Source organism: Patiria miniata, unplaced genomic scaffold, assembly GCF_015706575.1.
Source record: "Patiria miniata isolate m_02_andy unplaced genomic scaffold, ASM1570657v1 HiC_scaffold_3, whole genome shotgun sequence".
In the NCBI taxonomy this organism is placed as follows: Eukaryota; Metazoa; Echinodermata; class Asteroidea; order Valvatida; family Asterinidae; genus Patiria; species Patiria miniata.
Window position 1 is genome coordinate 13345293 of NW_024037069.1, and position 18395 is coordinate 13363687.

General features: G+C 40.8%; 2 protein-coding genes across 2 annotated transcripts in view; both read left to right on the forward strand.

Moving 5' to 3' along the window:
* The window catches only part of LOC119738258 (sodium- and chloride-dependent GABA transporter 1-like), a 38468-nt gene extending 35366 nt beyond the window's left edge, over positions 1 to 3102 (forward strand). The window contains exon 13 of the mRNA XM_038213087.1: positions 889 to 3102. Within this exon, the coding sequence (XP_038069015.1) occupies positions 889 to 1050 (162 nt within the window). The 3' untranslated portion in view covers positions 1051 to 3102. The remainder of the gene's footprint in view (positions 1 to 888) is intronic.
* Positions 3103 to 6896: 3794 nt separating this feature from the next.
* LOC119738210 (probable G-protein coupled receptor) lies at positions 6897 to 9835 on the forward strand. The gene has a single exon (XM_038212977.1). The coding sequence runs from the start codon at positions 7450 to 7452 to the stop codon at positions 8809 to 8811; it is 1362 nt and encodes a 453-aa protein (XP_038068905.1). The 5' UTR covers positions 6897 to 7449; the 3' UTR covers positions 8812 to 9835.
* Positions 9836 to 18395: the final 8560 nt, after the last annotated feature.

The following is an 18395-nucleotide window of genomic DNA, read 5'->3' on the forward strand; positions in this document are numbered from 1 at the left end:
CTAAGCATTTTGGATGTATTGTATGGGTCCGAAAGTGACGTTATTTTAGGTTTTTTTTAGCTATGTTGTGGAATGATCGTTTTTTCAAAATTGCTACTTTTCCAATTGGGAAATATCATTTGTTTTAGGGGTGATCTTCTCGGGGTGAGAATTTCTCTAAAAAGTCATTGGTCAACCAACCAAAAACCGGAATGAAAATGAAAGATGACATGTTGATCATCATATTTCTGTGTAGCCTGAAAACCTGTAAGAGTTCTGAGTAAGAATTTTAAAGTATGGGGATTTATTACTGGTGTCAATGGGAATTTATTTACTTGGGTACACTTTTAAACAGCCTACGACAACAAACCCGTGAAAATTACGTGGTGCAAAACTTTTAGAAAAAAAGTAATGTCACAATCGTCATTATTAATGAGCCAATACAAATTCCGGAATTGGGGTATTTCTCTACTGCCATCAATAGACGCCCACCAAGGTTGATTTGTGTGTTGTAATAGCCTTAATTTGTTTGATAAAAAGTGGCTGTTCCTATATCCTTGTGTTCGTCAAGATAAAATGCTTTAGAGAATGTACTATGAAACTGTAACAAAGAAGAGAGCGAGTGTTCAGACAGCAATAAGCCATTGTTAGTTAGATTTGAATACAATTTGGAATGTTGACTTAATCTTATGCTTTGCACGCGTTAACTTTGCATCCTCCCGAGCTTTGGTCTGGAGAATTCACAGTTAATATGTGCCAAGCATTCTGAGCACGTCAGTGTATCAGACGTTTTTCAAATTGAAATCCCAAAGGTTAGGCCTATAGGTCACTTGCAAATCATGGCTTATTGTAGGTGAGAAGCTGACTTTCACATTTCCCATATTGTGTCCTCTTACCATTATTTCGCAGCGTTTCACGAAGTGTATCACGCCCAATTGGTCGGAGGAGGACTTGCGTAGGGGGCTAGCTCTTCCTCGAGACGCTAATCGTAAGATGCAAGGTCCTTATCAGGATTACTTACCTCCTTCCTACGCCACGGCGGTGGCCGAGGGAGGCCCCACCCCTGTGTAGAATGTAAGATAAGAACGGAGTCAACATATAACGTCTTTATGTGATGTGTAGTTGAACATCTAATACCCAAGTGACGGTTAGTATCGACCATTGGCCATTTTTTTAGCGAATGAGGGCGCCATTTTTTACGTGTAAGTTTAATACGTTCTTTGTGTTATCTTTCTCAGCTACTTTTTCTGTCGATTTTGTTTGTTGTATCACTGTCTGTATTTTGCTTGTTGAGGACAAGCATATACATGTTATAATAAAAAATACTAATAATTACACAAACTGAAGTGATTCAAATGTTATTGAAGAGAGCATGTTGTGGTAATTCAAATATTACTTGGTACTTTACGAGTACAATCTTCAGTTTTTAGAAAATTGTGTCGTTGTAGCGCCCTCATTCGCCAAAAAAAGTAGTACGTGATCTTTCTGTAACTTTGGGCATAGTCTTGACGTGTTTTCAAATGCTCGGGTTTGTCTCCGGCTTCGGCTCCAGGAGACTTTTTAGGCCCCTGATTTGGAGAACTCCAGCTTGTGCTGCATATTTTTGCAATGCAAGGCCAAGGGAAAGAGTATTTTATTTGGTGTGGACACTATCCTGCTCGTTTCAAAAATGACTCTAAAGAGCCAGTGATGAAACCGTAGCTGGAGTGAAACCTAGATTTCGAAAAACTTAGTTCGTGGTCAGTGATAATGGTTCATTGGCAATAGCGCCCTCGTGCCACCCCAAAAAACCCAAAACCTTAGTAACCAAGAATACCATGACAGTAGACCTTTCTCAGATGAGGGTTTTTCGATATGAATGGTGTTTTTAATTGACTTTGATCTGTGTAAATATTTTGTGGATAACAGCGTGAGGTAAAAGAGGTGAACAATGGGCTATGAAAAGGAAGGCGTGGCCGAATATAAATAAATGGGATTTTGCCGATAATGAATGAGTCAGCAGGGAGACATTCCCATAGACTTGTGCACAATTGTTTTCCAGCTTTAATGACCCCTAACCCTAATTTTACCTTATCCCATCCCACGAATTTTGGTATAATTACTAATTGGACCAGGAGCAATCGATCTAGCCTATCCGTGACATTAAATCTTGCCTCTAAACAGGGGCTGAGGCATTAGGGAGAAATGTTTCCCTAAATCCACATCTCTCCCAAAGGTATAACTTATGACGTCTTTGTCTCCCAAAGCTCCTGTGGTTGTAATAGTAATAGTTATAAACAGTGTAGGGGACATCTTTTGAGGACGATGATGTGGTTTGTACCGAAAGCAGAGATAGGAAAGGTTAGGATTCTTTGATTCAAATCAGTCACATCAAAATAAAGGCTAAATTCAAAGCAATAACCTTTTTAAAAGTAAATTTAATGATAGCCGAACTCTACCTGCATTTTCTATGTGAAATGGAAGTTAGGCCTATACTGTTTATATAATTATACATTATCGGCACACTTTTTGAATTCAAACACACACACGTTTCTGGTCTAAAACATAATCTTTTGGGGGGCAGAAATATGGACGGAACAAAATGGAGGAAATCCAGAACTCTCTATAAGTGAAAAGACGGTCTTGGAATACATCCGATGATTCGGGATTTGATGAGGATTTTTTTTCCGTTCTCCGAGCACTAAGAGGAAGAAACATGTAAAACCTTACCTCACGTGTATACGTCATCCGATTTGTGTACAAAAAAATATAAACAAATAAATATGACGGATTTAGTGATTCCATTTCGTATATTGTGTTACGGTGAGAATGACGACTGAATGTTTTGTACATACATGTCATACTTTTCTGCAGTGCAGGACTGAAAAAATATATCGAATGTTATTCAGTGTACATCAACGAAGCTATTTATCACGTGCATGTGGTATGATACTCGAATCAGTGACTTATAATCTGCGTGGTTTTGAATTTCTGTATTTTCTTTACAAATTGTGAGAATTGACTGGAACAACATTTAAAGTTTATTTATATCTTTTCTTGTAATGAAACCAGGGATTCCTCAAAAGCGCCCCAGGCACTGTAGCTCACAAGCCTGAAGAAAACTGTGGAGAGAAGGCAATGTGAAGAAATTACAGAAAAAACCCAGAAGAATATTCTGGGGGAACCCCCACGGAATCAGGCAGGGACTGAATACCCAATCCACATGTGGTCCAGGCAGGAATCGAACCCGGGTCACAGCGGTGGAAGGCGAGCCGGACAGTAACCACTGCGCCAACCTGACTTCCCTATTAAACTTGACTCCAGTTTGACTAAAAATCAAGTCGGTTGAAATCTATTGATTGAAAAAAATGACCGTGATTGAAAGCCTAATGTTGAGGGCTAACTTGATCGGCAAGTGTTTCTTTTGCGACAAAAATAATGTCCAGTCAACTCTCAAGAATATTATTTAATTAATTATGTTCATACTTAATGTATTTTTAAAAAAAACCCCATTATACATACGTTTATACGAAGAACAATATTTTCATTTCAAAATTAAATTTAAATTGGTTTAATATTCACTGATTTAGGTTTTTAAAGTGTAAATTTACCCTTCATTACGTCATTTTGATATCCACATGGAATGTACTTGAGTGTGACATTAAGGATACAATTATTGCTTTTAATACTTTAATACTTCATGAAGAAAATTAAGTATAATTCGTGTTCCGTGCATTGTATACATTATGTGGGAGTTCGAAGATGTACTGTAATTGTATATAAGACGATGATAATATTTCAGCTATCGGCTAGCTTCTTAAAGGCATTGAGAAGTCTTTTGTACATGACCTTGCAGCCAAAACATCCTCTTGCAAACGAGAAAAGACGGGAAAAATAAGACAGAAAATAGTCACGAAGCTTGCTGGAAAAACTAGAACGTTGGAACCGTAGATAAGTAGCTGATATACCCAAGATTCATAAATAATTAGTGATTAGAGTGTGCGTCGTGTTAGAAATGGTTGATCTATAAGGGCAGTAATAATCGTTTATACATACAGCAAGTCTGAGGATCAAACATTCATGTGTACAAAGCCACGCTGCGGTCTGATATATCCTCGCATGCACATTTTATGCGACCTGGCCACGCGCCAGCCAATTGGAGTCGACTTTACGATGTTGACTAAGCTGTTGATTGGTCAATTTGACTGCCATGTTTTTGTAAAACAACATCGTGTTACAGAAGACCCGATAGAATGCGCCCGCTGAATGGTCAAAATCTGGGGGTCAAGACGCAGTCTCGTTTTGCATAATTTATCGCCAAATCTGCTCGCATATCGTAGATGCTTGTGTGTGAGTGTGCAAGCGGCTATTCCTGTATTCCATACAGACTACAACAAGTGGAGTATCTTAGAGAAAATTACTAAGACCTATTGCCCTAACTAGTTTTACAAAAGCTGATGCTGTGTCCTTTGATTTCGGATTTCATTTTGAATGTTTGTGATAATGACTTGTAATTTGTTCACGGTTGTGACAAGGTCATCCATGTTGGTCATGCATATTTCACACGGGAACGAACGACTGATAAAAATGTGGGTAAAAACATCAGGCATTTTTACAGTTTTGTACTGTTATTACTGTATAATTCAACATATTATGTAACCTATAAAAGTGTGTTTAACCAAATTTCTCTGTGAATATTGTATTAAACAATTGGTACTCATTATTACGTGCAAATTACTATGCATTCTGTATTATTATGATATGCCTGTACTAGTAGAAGTTTTGCAACAGTGTCAGGTTTTTTACATGTATTAAAAAAAAAACCTGTACCTAGTGATCATATAGGCGATTAGGCGATCTTTATAAATGTATAGAAAGATCAGTGTTCATAAACGAGTTTAGAGTTGTGTATATACGGCTGTGTTCGAGTTTCAGTGATATCGCCCCCTTGCGACGAGAACTGTGAAGTCATTGAGCTGCTTACAGAACCCACATTATGTACTTTGGGAAATGGCAAAATCCAACGATGAGGTCAAAGACAACTCAGATACTCGAATTGCTGTTTGTGTATAGCTGATTTCATTTTTTGTTGGGTGGCATCATAAAAAAAAGTCTGGAAAAATCTCAGCCTGATATATTGATTATATATTGATTATATATTACAATATATATTGACATATATTACAATTTTTTCAGGCAATTTTGGGTAGGAATGACACCAATCAAACTGAAGATCCAATAGAGTTCAAAATGGCAATGTATAGTAATTGTAACAATGGCATCGTTCCTGGCCAGAATTTTTACGGATTTTGTGTAGTTTTGACTTTTACTTCTTGCACATTTTTTATTTTATAAAATGCCATACCAAAAAATCTACTTCTGTCAATGTACTATATACGAAGCATTAAGTGTGAACAAAACTTCGTAACCCCACAAACAGTAATCGCATTTTTGTTCTGTTTGAAGAGCTTTTATTGCAAACTAAAATGTCTCAATAATCTCCAACTTCTCTGTCAACGAACGTTGTACATAGAGTGATAACCCATTGTCTGTACCTAAATAAATATGTAATAAACAATGTATCATACATAAATATGTCCTGTATTTTTTCCTTGGCCTTTCGGTATCATATTCCCGTAAAAAAATACGTAATTATAATTTTAATAACGGTATTATTTCCCACAAAAGCAGAAAGTACAGTAAAGCCATCCGCTGCGACTTAAGGGCAAGGACAATTGGTAGCATCTTTATTTTCGGTCGGAAAAATTCAGAGCATTTTGTCAACGGATTCGGAAAAATTCACATCGATGTGATGAACTCGCAGAAATCCACATGGGAAAACGACGAAATGCCAAGTTGTTCCACAAATAACGCCATATACCGTTCTGGCCCAAACACACTTCGTTTTTAGTCTAGACAAGGGGCCGCATTTACCTTTTAATGCATAAACGCAAGTGTTTATATTGCGAAACCAAACGCGAACGCGAATTTGTGACGTTCAACACATGTCAATTCAAGCGAATTTTGCTGCAAATGTTTCGTGAAGTCGAATTCACTCCGCTTTGACATTAAGTATATGAACCGGGTGTAAAAAAAAGAAATCTTGAACTTAGTGTCTATCATTTGTGGCGCCCTCATCGGTCTACACAGAGAAAGACTATCAGCATATTAAGGTACAGTACGGAAGTCCAAATTTCTCTCAGATATAGAGTCAGAGATCGGTGGCAGTGCGTGATTGTTCCTATCACCCTTGACCTCTGGGCGTCGAAACCATTGCAGTCACAGACGACTGACGTTGCCTGTTCTATGAGGTCAGTTCTCCAGTCTGAAAGACTATAATGCAACACATACATAATGTTTAATCAATCTTTTGCATCACAGCCGTTCAAATATTTGTATCAAAATGTCAAGCTATTTTAAAACAAAATGAAATATTATCAGAACCCTAATTTCACTTTTAGAGTCTTTCTATAACAGGTTTTAATGCAGCATCAAATTATCCAAAATATGAACCAGTGGCGCAACCGTTACACACGCTTTGATGAAATCCGCAAACCATAATTATCATGGTGGAAAGAAATTATAATTTTCGGCCACTTTGATTCATTGTGATAAATTTCGAGCCACGAGCAATTTTCTGTTTGCTCAGAGCCAATACGGCGCCATTATTTGGAAATCTTGGGACCACGTACTTGGCCTGCAGGCGCCTGTCCTTCGCGTCAACTCACGATGATACCTGTGATAAAAAAGTGCATCTTATTCATCTCGTAAAAAGTACCCTTAAGTCTGGGATAAAGAGGCACTTTCGCCGCTGACTTTTGTTTACAGAGTCGAGTCAGAGACAGGGCCTATGCTTTGCCGGTCCTTATATAAGACAGCGTGGGCGTACACGGAGCCAACATGAAGCAGTGGTCAGCGTGTGAGTGCAGTGGATCGACATAAAAAGCGCGGGAGGGGAGAATGCGCGGAATACTCATTGCAGACGTGCGAGGGGCAGCATGGCCTTTAGTTAATTTGCCGATACTGACTGGCCAGAATTCTGCTCCAGCTCTCCGTGTGTGCTGTTGTCCTGCCCAGAGAGGACGAGCTACGAGCGAGGACGTGCTGTAGATTCCAAAAACGCGGCAATTTCACCTGTTATCATGTGCCGGAGATCCCTGTGCCAAAGATAGTGCGGCAATTCAATGCATGACGTGGTACGTGCTTTAGATATCTCTGCATCGTCGGGTCGATATGCAGGATTTGCCGAGGCGAAATCTCCGAGTATGTCACGCGCTTGATATCGCAGACGATGCAAACAAGTACCTCGAGCAAGTTGCATCATCATTTGAACCAGCCGCGATCCCGACTAGAGATTTCGGTGAAGAAATTCCGAATACTGAAATCATTACCGTGAGCCGGGAAGAGATGCTGAAAGTATAACTCGAGGGGGTTACGGTGGTATATCATTGGAGCTACACCGGTGTATCAGCGGAGTGTGGCAGCGATAACATGGCCAACGATACGGGCAGCAGTGAGGAGTTATCGGCCGGCGAGATCGTCTCCGTCGTGGTGATGATTCTGGTGGACATCGGATCCGTAGTCGGCAACCTCTTGGTGATAACCATCATCGCCAAGACGCCTCAGCTCCGGAACCTCACCCACGGCTTCGTGCTGAATTTGTGCATTCTGGATTTGCTCTGTGCTTTCATCGTTATGCCGATCTCCATCGTGTCTACCATCACCATGGAATGGAGACTAGGGGACGCTTACTGCAAAGCTAATGGCTTCTTCAATGCTTTCTTCGCCTTCTCCTCAATCCTGACTTTGTCTTTTATCAGTGTGGAGCGGTACTACTCCATAGCCCGTCCCATGGACCATGCAGCCAACTTGACCCCAACTAAAGGTATCGTCTTGGTGGTGTACATCTGGCTGCAAAGCGGTCTTCTTGCCTTGCCGCCACTTGTTGGTCTGAACCATTACGAGTACAACCACCATCGTGGCCACTGCACGTTTGCTTGGGAGCACACACCAACCCACATCGCGTATGTTGTCCTCATCGGCTGCGTTTGCTTCCTGCTACCAGCGGCCATTTTGGTCGTAACTTACTGCAATGTCTTTCGGGTGGCCCGCCAGGCGGCTCGGCAAGTCAAACCGACTTACACGTTCGGTACATACGGCGCGACCGCTTCGCGAGGCAACGCCGGCACGGCCGGTGGTAGCTCAACGGTCTCCAGCATGGTATCAGGTACATCCATACAAAACGGTACCTCTGATAGTCTACAGATGGATCAAGCACGCGGATCGTCTGACCAACCAGATGGCTACCAGAGAAAACCGCCTCAAGTCCAGAACTACGTCGGTAAGAAGAAGCACTTCTCTCCCAAATCCTTCTTCAACATCACCAGCAGTGATCTGAAAGCTGCCAAGACGATTCTCTTCATTGTGTTGACTTTCTTGATCTTGTGGACCCCGTACTTTGGCCTGCACGTCTACGGGGTGTTCGCAGGCTCTCAGAGTGGAGACACCTCTCTATGGGAGCGCCTGACCACCTGGGTAGCCTACTCCTCCTCGGCAGTCAACCCGATCCTGTACGGCGTCCTGAACCGGCAGATCCGGCAAGAAATGACGGACATGTTCCAGGGCCTCTGGGACCGATTCAGGTGCTACCGACGGCCCGAGGCGACCCTGGACGACGCCATGGACCCGGGAGGGGCCGAAGATTTCTTCCAGTTCTTGGAAAGGACTAGCATGTTCACCAAGTCCACCTCCGTGACCTCTGGACTAAATACCAAGACGGAGAATGGCAAAGACGATATGGTGAGGATACCAGGACAGATTCCTGAAATGTCAGAAGGTGATCCAACTCAGTAATCAAATACAATATCGTCCTAGCTGACGTCACGAAACGAGATGGTAGTATGGGATGCCTTTTCCCGTTGTTATTAAAGTAAGAAGAGGGCACAAAACGCCCCGAACATGAAAGTCTTAATTGATTGAGAAAAGTGTCTCTATAAAGGCACCTGTATCAGCAAAGGTTTATCCATTGGACTGGTTTACTCTTGTTTGGTTGTAGTCTGAATTAGAACCCAGTACGTGAATAGAGAAGTTAGCAGTAGTACTTCTCAAAATGTAACCAAACCAGCCAGCAAAGAATTCACCCCCAAAAAAGTTAGCCGAAATTTGACTCAAAAGAACCAGCCCTGGTCCCTTCAGATAATAATTACACCGGGAAAACCCTGTCTTTGATCCGAAGATTCAGTGTGTAAACATTGGTAAGTTTCGATTTCTTAGATGAAATTATCTTGTCCGTCCGAGTGAATGCACTTGTTCCTGCACCTGTATAAATAATTGGCACATTCGTTGATAACTTGATATCAAGCATGTATAATATCCACCTGTATCACTCGGTGTTTACCGCACATTGCTGACATTAATGTTCACCCTTGATATAATCTTGAACTTTGAATGCTACAGCAAGTAACCGTCTCATGATGATTATACGTACGCCATTTGCTGGCAAACCGCACTGCGTTTTGCCATTTTTAGAATGTTATTCAAATTTGCACAACTTTTCGGGGGAAAGGGCTCTAAATTTCCCACACAGTGAGAATTGAGTATGGTTTTAAAATAATGATTTATGGACTCGGTGGGAATTAGTAACAACGAAACTCATTTACTTTGATTAATGGATGCGAGTGCAATGAATTAATCTTGTTCGATGTAATGTATCATCACAATTTAAAGATGTCTTTGAGAAAGGGCCTTAACGTTGTGGTAAATTGTCTATAGCTTAAAAGTTATCTCGAAATGTACTCATCAGAAGCAAAATGTAGATTATTGTAGATAAATATTATATTTATTGAAACAGACGAAAAACTGCCAAATGCAAATAAATGCAATTTCAACAATGCAGTTGGTATGGTAACGGGTCGTGTTTATTGACCGATAGTTGTTTTCATATGCACAGTCAGTGATGTTAAGTGTATGCCTGGTGGTATTTTGGGGCAAATAATTTGTGATTATATCACTCGAATGACATTGGTCAGGCTTACGTTCATCATATTTTGTCCGCAAAATCAAAACTCGAAATATGTATTCAAATTTCTGTCCATTTTAATCCTCTGTCTGGTAAAAAAAAAATGACCACTATAAATAGACAGCGGAGCGTTTCATTATTGAATTACAATCACCTCACAGGGGAAAAACATGACATTTGATGCGAAAATTATATATTACTGAGGAAACGGACCGTACAAATTAATTCATCAACTATTAATATTATATCGTAATGGTTCCTATAATGAGATAATTTCTATTCAACGCTCCGTTCATCTTTGTTCTGCGTTGACTCTCTTCTCGTGCACGCTACATTGGACATTTTCCATTAGTATATTGTAGAAAGATGTGGAATTGTGAATGCCCGACAGTATTAGCCATCGTCCCATTCGTCCGACCGTATACCGATCATTGGCAGCAATATAGCTGCAATTCTGTTCTGAGTGTGTGTGTATATGAAACCTACGGAAGCGTTAAAGGGACATAATACAAAAAAAATCATAATTATGACTTATATCTCATAATTATGACATAGTATTAAGTCACAATTATGAGATATATCTCATAATTACGACTTAGTAATTGTTAAATCATAATTATGACATATCTCATAAATTTTTTTATGACTTATGATTAAGTCGTAATTACGACTTATATCTCATAAATATGACTCATAATTATGACTTATATCCTATAATTACGACTTAGTATTAAGTCGTAATTATGACTTAGGATATCTCATAATAACAAAAATTTTAGTCATAAATGTGACTGAATAATAAGTCATAATTATGAGATATAAGTCATAATTATGACTTAATCTTTTTTAGTTTGTATTATGTCCCTTTAACGCTTCCGTAGAAACCACTCTCTATTAAAAAAATTCTCTTTGCAGACAAAAAGATCGGGTAAAATAAAAAATTCTCTTTGCGGACAGAAAGATCGGGTAAAATTACTGCGCAAACTAGGTAATGTATGAGTTGCGTAGCAAGACAGCTAAAAGAAATTGCAATAATAAGGGTTTTTATATGAGAGGCGGGTGGTGAGGCATTTGTCTACATATCTCGTTTCTACTCTCTTTGCAGATCGATAGAAAAGGCATTTGAATGAAAGCACATAGTGTCTTTGTTTGCAAACTGTGTGCAGCGGAACTAAAGCCTATACAAACGTCATCACAACACAATTTCAGAGACATTTATTTTCTTGTATACCTAAAGACGTCATACACTTTACGTGCCTTGGGCGCTAAAAGTGTTCGATCCAACTGATACGTTTCAGTAAAAATATACTTCCTCAATTCCGAGCTCTATAAAAGAACTCTTGTTCATGTCGCACAAATAGGTCTCTCCAAAATGGAACAAAATTAGGACACTGCCCTTGTTATTCCATACCAGTGTTTTTGTGTAATGTTGGTTCAGTATCAAAATGGCGACATCACAAGATGTTTGTTTACTTCAACTGAGAAACGCACAGGCTTAGGTTTCTATACACGCGGGCGGTAACATAATATGCGAGTCGTGTTATCATCCAGATGTTGTGTATTCAACCTACATTTTACAGATTTAATCAGTGTTGGCTATCACTTAATTTTATCATGTATTAACTACCGAACGAATTATTTTAATAATGAAAGCACGCCGGTGTCGTATGAAATTTGGACTCTTACGAAAGCTGGTCTCTCATAGGGCCTACCTAATATGGACTCTAACCCTCACACGTGACCTGTCACTGTCCTAATATTATCTTCATTTAGGCATGCGCAATACAACCTAGGAGTCTGTATTTCATAGTTCAAATTCCACACTACACTGACTATAGGCAACTATATTTTTTTTGCAAAAGCATGCATGTCATAAGTTCTTTTTAAACAGCATTTGAAATTTAATAATTTTGTATATAGACAAACAGAACATTCTGCTGTATGAATCGGACAGTAGAATGATGGGATGTAACACTATCAATCGTGCTAAAATATTTCTAAGACAGCTGTCACTTTATTAACATCCGATGACAATTGTGAGTTGTGGCGCAAAAATATTATGCACGTCATGTGTTCCATATATGAAACCTTGCAAACTATAGAAACATAGGTTGTTTATAGCCGAAACTTTACCTACAGAATGCGAAAACCTTGCTCAACATGAAGATAGAACTGGTACCAAATACCTTGTGAGTCAATGTGGTTTTAAAAAAGTGTGTCAGTCGGCACATCCTTTTACGTGCGTTAGCAATGGATTCCAGTTACGAGACCAATATGCTAATATCCCTTCCCTGTTTTCTGATAATGTAAAGTTGCCACTGTATGAGCTAAAACTACAAGTTAGCTGTTATGCACCCTTCCTTGAGCACTCTTGTTGCTTCAATCGAAAACATGCACAATAGGCAAATGATCGCAGTGCCTTTAAACCATGATGATATTGTTATTATTTTAGCCGAAGTGACGACCTGCACATTTTCTCATTCTGAACCAAGTATTTGGCCGGACAGCCATCCACGTGCAGGTGCCGTTCAGTATCGATTACATGTCTTCGAAGTCATTCTATGTAGTGTTTTTAGTCGACGACAGCGTTGCAACCTGACTGCCTTTCTGCCACGCACTCGTCCGTAATGACGCGGATTGCTTTCAATTGGCAGACCTGAAGTGTTTTCGCGGTGGGCTGCGAACTGGCTGTTTTTCGGCTAATACTGGCGGCTATACTCACCCCCCCCCCCCCGCCACTCACCGATGTTTTTTCTCGTGTCCAGGGTTTTTCTTTACGCTCTCTGCGTGCTCTCGACCATCTTGACGGACGATGGATGAAAGGTCCACGCCACTTCTCATCAAAAGCTCAGTTCTTGACGAAAATGCTTAACCGACATTTTGAGGTGTACGTTTCACATGTCATGTTATAACGTCAATTTAACGTTGACGTACACAGTAGACCGCGACAAGATAAAGTTACATGTGATCGAAAATTGTAGGCTAATTGTTCCATTTCCAATGTTAATGTTTTTTATTTTTTAAATCATCATTATTAAAAAAAAAGGTCATCTGTGCTTATTTTGAAAACGTTTCATCCTGCTTCATCACTAGATCTTGGACCGTTAATTAGTTATAGGGCGTATTACGAATTTAGCTGCTCACAGAATTTGCTTAAATATTTGACTAAGTAGAAAGTGATTATTAATTGTGGACGGTGCCCATCTTAGCACAAACATGTATTATCTATCAAAGCAGATTTAATATAGTCCCAGCTTTTGACTGAGAAAAAAATCATTGAGAGGCAGGAACCTCGGAGATCGAGTGCGCGAGTAGGCCCCTAGGGACGGGGTCCGCTACAGGAAGCCGCGAACCTCACGTTGCACGTTGAGGTCACTGGCTGAAACACGTCAACTCCATCTCGATCTTCGGTAAAGAACATCAAGAAACCACAATTCCAACGAGCAAACAAAACGTGTAATTGGACATAAATATCAGATGACTCTGAATATACCTTGGACGCCATCAAATCACCTTGATGTGCCCTTTTCTGGGAGCAGACGATAAGTTAAGGACATTTTCAGCTTGTTAATTTGGAACAGCTAACGTGCAGCATAGGCATGTTGACGCTGCATACTACTGAATTATTCAATTCACAGCAATACAAATGCATGTAGAGGAAGTTCAGTTGTATCGTCTTTCACTCCAATAATTTCATGAATTTTCATGTCGTCATTGAAAAGTAATCAGTAAGTCTTTGAGTACTTGATGATCTAGAAACCTTTTGGCCGAAGGGTTAAGTGATGGATCTACATATCTGCAGCCGAGCTAGAAATCAAAATGTACGGAAACAAAACAGGAAAACAAAATGAACAGTCGTCAGAAAGGGCGGCAGAGCTCGACGGAGAGAATGAGCATAGACTTGCGCCGTCGCGTCCGGCGAGAACATTCAGAAACCATTTAAAGGTAGAATAGTGCCTACATCATTTGCAGGTATCAAAAAAGTAACTGACAAAATTATCGTTAAAAGATTACTTGTTTTAATGATATTCTTTCTGGCATGATGTCATTTTGAAGAAAACAATAAAAGGAGGTTATTTCCAATGATGCGTCTGAAGCAGTGGCGTCACCAGACTTTTCAGTCTGGGGGGGGGGGGGGGGGCACAGGGGGGGGGGGGGGCACCAGCATTTGATGGGGGGGGGGGGCACTTAGGTGGATACGGATCGCTGTCCTGGGGGAGGGGCCTAAGGGGAGGGGGTGCCCCCTCCCCTTTGGACAATTTTCGCATACGGAGGATGGGCTAGATGCAAAATGGTGCCACATTTGATGCTAAATTCGATCTGAAGATATCTCCAGAAATTGCTATTTTTGAGGTAATGATTTTAACAACGCGCAGAATTTTGCAGAGGATAGGGGGGGCACCAGCATTTGATGGGGGGGGGGCACTCGGGGGGGCACTAGATTTTCCAGGGGGGCACGTGCCCTGAATTTATCTTGTGGTGTGGAATTTACTTCTCGATAATGCCTCAACTTGAGACAGCGAATGGGCAAACAAACGCCACGATAGAAGGCTTGCCGATAGGCCAGGAATCGACTCGAGTGACCCCACAGCATGCGCTCATCAGAGACCCGTCACGAAACCTGAGATGATGAGGAAAAAAAGACGAAGACGTTGGGGAGTTCATCCGAACACCGTGAGGTGTGGATCAAGAGGAGGACTGGAATGACTCGACGCACAGAAGTGACGGGCTTGGCATCTTGAGACAGTAAGGCTTTCTTGCGGCTGCGAAAGAGGCATGGTTTTACAGGCTCATTCGTGACTTACGGAGTAAGAGTAGTGGAGTATTAAAACAAATCGAGGGGTTGGCTTACATCTTCAGCTTATGCACTCTTTAAAAATGTCAAATTCAAATTTGACTACAAAACATTCAAACTCGATTAGGTCGACCTTCCGGACACTTGTCTCTTTATCAGTGATTTCCCGCGGGGTTTATTCCATGTTATTCACTTCTTGAGCCTATCATCCCTTTCAATAAAAAAGAAAGAATTGACGTAATGTTGACGTCAGAGAAAGAGAAGCTGCGTCAATAGACATTTCTTCTGCACATCTGGATACAGAAGTTGACGTGGTTTTGCAAGGTGAATTCTCAGTCGCGGTCATAGCCAGGGATTTGTACTTTTTTCAAACATCGTTCGAACCCCTTTTTGTTTAAGATTAAAATGGATGCACATAACGCACGTTTCAGCTCTTTTGGTCATGCCATATTGAAATATATAAACGAGGCTGGCAGTGCATACAGTTCCAGTTCGTTTATATTTATGTTGCCAAACTGTTTAGGTCAAAATCCTTTCACTTATAGCCGAATCTCGCTATATTTGAGCCTCCCTTTCAAGTCAATTGTACAGAGGACACAAGTGTTTAAGAATAAGATTTGTCTCTTTTGAAATGGTGGGGTATTAAGGCAAAAAGAAAAGGAAAAAGTTGGCGATTTCCCCAAGGTTGCCCTCGATTATTGTGTTTTATAGGTCTATGCATCATTTTTTTATGATGTGAAAAAAACACATTTACCCCTTTCAATCGAATTTTCTTTCTTCGCCACACAGAAATAGAAAGAAAAACAGAAATTCAATCCTTCATGATGGATTGTCTGTCGAATTAATGTGATTATCCTTCTTGGCGGCAGAATCATCCCATGTCAACTTTCTCTTAAGTCTTCCCGTGTCGCCTAAAAAGCTGCTTATTTATCAGGCTCTGGATCGGACTTTGACCGACCAACGTTAAGTTCTGGTCTATACAAGGTTGATTCTACTCCGGCATCACCTTCTAAGATGTTTAAGATGCACCAGTTGGATCTACACAAACAGACGAGTCGCTATTATTGGATAAAGCCCCCAGCCGCAAATATTGGATTCGGGGCAACTTGTAAAAGACAAATTTAGCGAGTAATCTATCACACGTCTTTACATTGACAGGTGCGATAACATTACGTTAGGGGAGAAAATGTCAAAAACCGTTTGGTTATTACTGAATAAATGTTTTTGCAGATGCTGGACAAACACGGGTTGGATTCGGGCGATTTCTGGTCGATTTGTAACTAAAGTCGCTCCGAGCTCCTAACGACGGTCAAGTGCCAGTGAAATGCATTATGTAACATTCTTTTGGAACTCAATCCGATCTGAGCTGTGGTTTTGAAGAGAGGACAAACGTTTTCTTTTCCTAGAAAATACGATGCTTCTTAACAAAGTTCGAGTAAATGAAAGAGATGTGTACCTTATAATGATTACAATAAAACGGTTTGCGGATACTGAATGGATATCTCTTCTAATCCTGTGGAGAAGTGTAGTTTATCCTGCATTGTACCTTTACACCACGCCAAAAACATTCAAAAACATTTTTACCTTACGCAATTGCTAAGTGTTTACATTTGTCTTATTTGAATGGAGAGTGTTGCGGCACTCTTACGTAATCAAATTCTTGCCATTTATGTCGTTGATCTCCCTTCAATCCCCTTGATATCCCAATCTTAATCCGATCGCTGGATGAATCGTAAACGTGGAGTGAGCTTTGCCAATCATCCTTCGCAGTTGGCAGTCAGGGCGTTGGTCACCATGCAGACCTATACATGTACTTTCTTCAGTCAGTCTTAAATTGTGTTGGAAGCCAAGTTTTTGGAGTTCTCTCGTGCCTAAATTTTGTCAATAAATGTCTCGTCTCAGCCCTGCAAAAACCCCGTTCATCAGGAATTTCGTGAAAACAGGTATGTGACTCCTTTTTCTGTAGATCACAGGTCCAGTGGCGTAGCCAGGTTTTTTTTAGTAGGGGCCCAGGAGTGCAACAACATGTTATGAGGAGGCATCAAGGCAGGACCCAACAACATTGCCCCCAAAATTCCAGGCCCGGTCGCAATTACTGCAAATTCGCAAAGCAAAGGGGGAGAGAGGGGAGGGGGCTGGACCTCTTTGTACGCTAGAGGGCGCTCTTTTTCTTATCAATTTATTCCAATTGTGGTTCAGGGAACTGAAACTCATAACACTTCCTTGGCAAGCGGGAATTTAATGTTCTTGTTGAGCATCTGTGGGGGGCACTAGGAATTGGGGGGGGGGGGGAGGAGGGCACGTGCCCCTGAGCCCCCGAGGGCCCCCCAGGTTACGCTACTGCATATGTCTCCTTCGAGCAAAAAAATAAACAAAACGAGGCAAGCAAAGCTGGCCCTAGACCAGTTTGACGTCATGAAACATTCGCTGCGAAATTCGCCGGAGTTGAAATGTGTTCAACTTTGACAAATTCGCAGCGCGAATACTTGCCATGACGTCACAAAGTCGCGTTCGCTTTCGCTTTCGCGCCGAGTATAAACCGGGCTCAACGCGAATGCGAATGCGAAGCGAATTTGACATCATGAAACATTCGCTGCGATATTCGCCCGAGTTGAAATGTGCTCAACTTTTACGAATTGAACCGGGCTTTAGAGTAGTTACTGTCATTCAGTGAGTCGGTGAGATGGGTACACAGAGGACTGTGGCCTTGCCCTCTGTGACCAGCGAAAAGCGACGTGACTCTCCTAAGATATCTTGCATGAGAAATCTTGAAGGGACATAGCATGCAAAGCTTTCATCCATAGATATTGCTCACGGAAGCTTTCACTGTCTTGCTAAATTTAGTTTCCAGAGGAGTCCCAACGAAACGAAGATAAATCTGCAAGGTGAGAGCACTGTCTGGATATTCATCATGAATTAATGTGACAAGGCGAAATGTCTGTAAAGGTTAAGTCTTTGCTGGTAGACAGAAGAGACACTTGTCCATTAATACTGCAGGGAACGGCTGTCAAGAGTTGGCATTTTGGAAAGAAGGGGGGGGGGAGAAAAAAACTAGAGCTCGACGAATGTCATGCGATGAGTGTAGTATTTGCACATCATTAATATCAATGCCGAGATATAAGAGGATTTTTTGTAGGATGTAAAGAACTTTTATGTCAAACTTCTCTCTGACAAGTTAGGAATTTTACCAAGAAACGAGTTTATTTCAAACGTTTGTTGAGTAAGTTAACTTCTTTGTCATGTTTAAATTTCTCTTGCATGGAAATTGTCACATTTTTGGAAAAAAAAGGTATAGTTAACCCCGTCTAGATTTGCAAATGGTTTGCTGTCCCATTTGGTTAGCATGCTTTTTTATGCTTATATTGTTTGCATATACATGCATAAAAAATATAAGCTTATTAGTTCCCCATACTGTCCACCCATTTTGAGAAACCATTTTGTCAAAGCGTTGTCATGGTCACCGATTGTCTTGCACGATGATTGGTCAAGAAGGTTACATTTTGTCAAGAGAAACATGCATCGGTAAATTGATTATAAGTTATGTTATGTTCTTAATTCACTTCAGGGCTCATCGAATACGGCTTAAGGCCTGGAAGGTTGTATCAAGTCTTGGAAACTAACCCA